General features: G+C 52.7%; 1 protein-coding gene across 1 annotated transcript; it reads left to right on the top strand.

Moving 5' to 3' along the window:
* The first annotated feature begins 2,192 nt into the window (after positions 1–2,192).
* Positions 2,193–3,116, top strand: LOC138683031 (olfactory receptor 14C36-like). The gene has a single exon (XM_069774553.1). The coding sequence runs from the start codon at positions 2,193–2,195 to the stop codon at positions 3,114–3,116; it is 924 nt and encodes a 307-aa protein (XP_069630654.1).
* Positions 3,117–4,712: the final 1,596 nt, after the last annotated feature.

Raw genomic sequence — 4,712 nt, 5'->3', positions numbered from 1 at the left:
CTGCTGAGCTGGGCTGGGCTCCTGGGCTGGAGGGAGCTCATGGCAAGCAGGCAGCACTGCAGAGAGACAGCTCTGCCCAGGAGCAGCTCCTCTGCAAAGCGCAGCAGGGCTGAGGGCACTGCCTGCAGGCACCGAGGGGAGAGAAGTGAGGCAGAGAGAGATGTTAAAGGCAGTCTGGGGTGGGAGGACAGAGAAGAGCTGACTTGGAGAAAAATCTTCACAGCCCTTAACAGGGTAAGTGCTTGCTGCAGGGCAGTGCAGCTGTGGTTCCTGGAATGATCTCCTAAAGCTGGAAAATCCCACATCCTATAGGATCTGTCAAGAGGACTCTCACAGTTTGTGCAGTGTAGAGAAAAAGCACATGCTTTGGAGCACAGCTTCCCTGCTGCACCCTCAGAGGGACAGGGCATGTCAGCTGCCTTCACCCGGGGATGGCTGCAGAGTGTGAAGGTGGGTGTGCAGCCAGGGGTGCCCAGGGCTGTCCTTCTGAGCAGGGTTCTTGCAGCCAGGGGGCTGTGTGCTGGGGCAGGGACTCTGCCGCTGGTCAGGGTAAGTACTCAGCCTGCCTGGGGAGCTCAAAGAGCAGAGTGGGGAGCAGCTGTGGGTGGAAAATAAACTTGCGTCATGGCAGGGTCCTTCTGCTGACAAGAGGGTGCTGTGTGGATCGGGGCTGCTCACAATCTCCAGATCACCCCCAAGATATTTCCGAGGGCGTTTTTCAAGGGCAAGGTGAAAGCAAGGATTGCTATAAACATAAGCAGCTTTCCTGAGTTTGTTTTTTCAGTTTACTACTCTTGGGATATTTTCAGGAGAAATCGAACAACTGTTGTCATGCTTGAACAGCTCACTGAGACTCCTGAGCTGTAACTCTGAGGGGTCAGTAAGTCTGATAGGATCCTCCTGAAGTAGAGCACAGGGACTGAGAACTACTGCCTGACTGTGTTGTTGTCTGGGAGGTGGCATGTACAGCTGGGTAAGGGTAACTCTTTCCTGAGTGCCTGGCTGCCTCTTCCTTTGCCTCTCTGAGCCAGTCAATCACTGCACTTTTTCTTGATTCTCCACTAGTCTGTCATTGCTATTGTTATCTTGTTCTGGCTGTCTGTTTCTCTGGGGTGGGAGTTTCAGCTGCAGAGCCACACACTGAACTTGTGGGTCCTCCCATGCAGCTGTGACCATGGGAACAAGGTTACAGGTGTCCAAGCTCTCCTCCAAGCTGTGGGGCTGTGGGCAATGCAGCCTGTGTCATTCCCTAGGAAATGAGCTGACTCTCCCTTCCTGAGATACCATCATCAGGACACTTAGCTATTTTCTTTGGGTGTCTCTCCAAGCTGTGAGCTGCCCTCCAGGATGCACGTCTGTCCCATGGCATCTTGGTGTTACCTGAATGCCCCATGGAGAAGCACAGAGACAGCAAGATTGAGGAAATGCTGCTGGGTTTGTGAAACGAACCATGTGTGTCCTTGGCAAGAATTTGGGTGCAGAGACCTTGAGAAAGGGGGAGTCACTTGGTGCTGGGCAGTGGGTGACTCTGCTCTCAATAGTGCCTGGAGTATTTTCAGGTTAACACGGGTGTGAGTACACTCCATCTCAGAAAGGTGAGAGCCTAGGGTAGCTGGCAACAAGACAGAGTGACAGATCAGCTCCCCTCCCTCTGCACTAAGCCACAGGCAATCCTCTTGCCTCACAGGACACACTTTGTTTTCTCCGAGTGATGCAGAAACGATGAGGGTTTCTGAAATGCAAGAAAATTACCAGGTGAGATAGTGGAGAGCTCTAACCCCTCCAACCTCTCTCTCAAACACTCTTTTGATTGTGGTTTCTTAGCCCTGGGAGTGCAGATGCTGACAAGCACTTTTACATCAGGAATAGTTTCATGTGACCAATTCAAACACCAGGACTGACACCACACCCCACCCACCCCCCCCCAAAAGACATGATTCCCAGAAACCCACTGCTGCAGAGCAGGGCTGACTCCTTGGCAGCCAATGGGCAGAGGTCCTGCTCCTCACGACATACGCAGCCAGCACCAACCAGAGCTCCATCCACAGACCTGAACAGAGATCTCATTGAAATGGAAAAAAAGCGGTGAACATATATTTTGACAAATGGCTTTGATTTTGGTCAGAGAATAATGCCCTAACTTGTCACTGTCCTTGCCTCCCTGTTCAGTGCTCCACACCCAGAGGCAGCAGATGTCCAACAGCAGCTCCATCACCAACTTCCTCCTCCTGGCATTTGCAGACAGGCGGGAACTGCAGCTCTTGCACTTCGGGCTCTTCCTGGCCATCTACCTGGCTGCCCTCCTGGCCAACGGCCTCATCATCACTGCCATAGCCTGTGACCACCGCCTCCACACACCCATGTACTTCTTCCTCCTCAATCTCTCCCTCCTTGACCTGGGCACCATCTCCACCACTGTCCCCAAAGCCATGGCCAACTCCCTGTGGGACACCAGGGCCATCTCCTATGCAGGATGTGCTGCACAGGTCTTTCTGTTTGTCTTTTTGATCTCAGCAGAGTATTTTCTTCTCACTGTCATGGCCTATGACCGCTACGTTGCCATCTGCAAACCCCTGCACTACGGGACCGTCCTGGGCAGTAGAGCTTGTGTCCACATGGCAGCAGCTGTCTGGGGCACTGTTTTCCTCTATGCTGTGCTGCACACTGCCAATACATTTTCACTACCCCTCTGCCGAGGCAATGCTGTGGACCAGTTCTTCTGTGAAATCCCCCAGATCCTCAAGCTCACCTGCTCAGATGCCTACCTCAGGGAAGTTGGGGTACTTGTAGTTGGTGTCTGTTTTGGATTTGGGTGTTTTGTTTTCATTGTGCTGTCCTATGGGCAGATCTTCAGGGCTGTGCTGAGGATCCCCTCTGAGCAGGGAAGGCACAAAGCCTTTTCCACCAGCGTCCCTCACCTCGTCGTGGTCTCCTTGTTTGTAAGTACTGCCACGTTTGCCTACCTGAAGCCCCCCTCCATCTCTTCCCCATCCCTGGACCTGCTGGTGTCAGTTCTGTACTCAGTGGTGCCTCCAGCCTTGAACCCCCTCATCTACGGCATGAGAAACCATGAGATCAAGGATGCCCTGAGAAAACTAATCACTGGATACTGTTGAGAAGAAATGAACTGCCTGTTCTCTTTTGCGTAGGACTCATATCTCATTACAAGCCCAGCCTGTCTTCTGGTGGGTTTTTTACGGTGATTTTTGCTTTTGAGTGTGGTTTTTGATTGCTCTTTTTGCTTTGTTTTTCTTATCTGAATACTTTCCACAATGAAATGTCTTTATTCCTCTGGTTTCTAATTAACACCCTATCCAGATTTTGTGTGCCCCGCAGGCTGTGGAAATGAGGAGGCGTACCCTCTGTGTATTTACCCAAAATAAAGGGCCCTCAGTGTCTTGTTTTTCTGAGATCCTTCCTCCAAGACCTTCTCTGCAGCTGCAGGGAGCAGTGCCTGTGTGCACAGGGGAAGAAGAAAAGAGTCCTGGCACAGCAGCACTGCCTGGGAGCACCAGCGCTTGGTCTTTCCTGAGTTTTCCACTTCCATGCTTTCCTTCTGAACCCTTGGGTTGGTGGAAGGCCTAAGTGGTCTTCAAGCATGGTTAGAGTCCTGCTGTGTGGCAGGTCTGTGGCCACCAGCAAGGACAGGCAGTGGGCACTTGTGTGACAGAGCTGGCCTCCATTGCAGCATTTCCATCATACAAGGGGATTTCCTCAGGCCTTGTGCCACAGATGCCCCCCACCTCCTTCGGTCATCCCTCTCCACCCCCGAGGAGCTGCTGTGCCCTTCAGAGGGTCTGGGGCTGTGGGATGAGTGCCCAGAGTTCTGCAGCACCCTGTGGTGGGCACTGCTGTGGGGCCATGCCAGACTGGGCTGTGCTGGGCAGAGGGCAGGGGAGGTGCAGAGAGGTCAAGGGAAGTGTTAAGAGTTTAGGGGGAGCTGTGCTGGGCTGGAAAGTTCCCAGGAGAGAAAAATATCAGTGTATAGCTTGTAGTGTGTGACCATGCAGGGCAACAACTCACACCAGGGGTTTGTGGTGCAGAGGCAGGGCTTGTGGAAAGCATGGAAGACATGCAGATGCAGGAGACAGGCAGCCGGTCTGTGCCGTTGGTGGTGTGGACAGACATGGAAGATGGCTCAGGGTCTTTGTCACTCCCAGTGTCTCTCATTGGCCATTTCCAGCACTTGCTGGTCACCCCAACTTTACAGGTGAGTTTTGCTTTGAGGCCATCTCCATCTTCCTGGTGGTCCAAGGACTGGTTTGGGGGAACAGACAGCCCTGTCCAGCTTCTGTCCTTCTGAAGACCCTGGAGCAGAGCTATCTGCAAAGCCCCATGTAGGACAAGGCTGCAGCAGGGCAGGGGTGGGGGCAGGTAAAAAGCATGAATTTCTATTGCCTTTGTTGTGGAGGTGTGTGTGTAGGAAAAGAAAAGCTCACCTGAAGATGCTGTTTGCAAGGGAATTCAGAAGCAAACAGAAGACCTTTGGTCACTTCTGAGAGACCAAGGCTGAACAAGGGAAATGCAGGGCTGCTGCTGAATGGGGAAGGTGATTTAAGAACAGCAGACACAGGTGGGGCTGAAGGAATGAATGCCTGCTGTGCCTGAGTCTTTACTGAAATGGTCTCCAGGCCTCTGTGCTCAGGGAAAGGCTCCAAGGGAGAGGACAGCATGCATTGGCATGAAAGTCAGGAAATCCTGCAAGGACTGAT

The sequence above is a fragment of the Haliaeetus albicilla genome, chromosome 30 (assembly GCF_947461875.1).
Source record: "Haliaeetus albicilla chromosome 30, bHalAlb1.1, whole genome shotgun sequence".
In the NCBI taxonomy this organism is placed as follows: Eukaryota; Metazoa; Chordata; class Aves; order Accipitriformes; family Accipitridae; genus Haliaeetus; species Haliaeetus albicilla.
The sequence above is the reverse complement of the archived record's forward strand: the minus strand, read 5'-3'. Positions and strand labels throughout refer to the sequence as shown.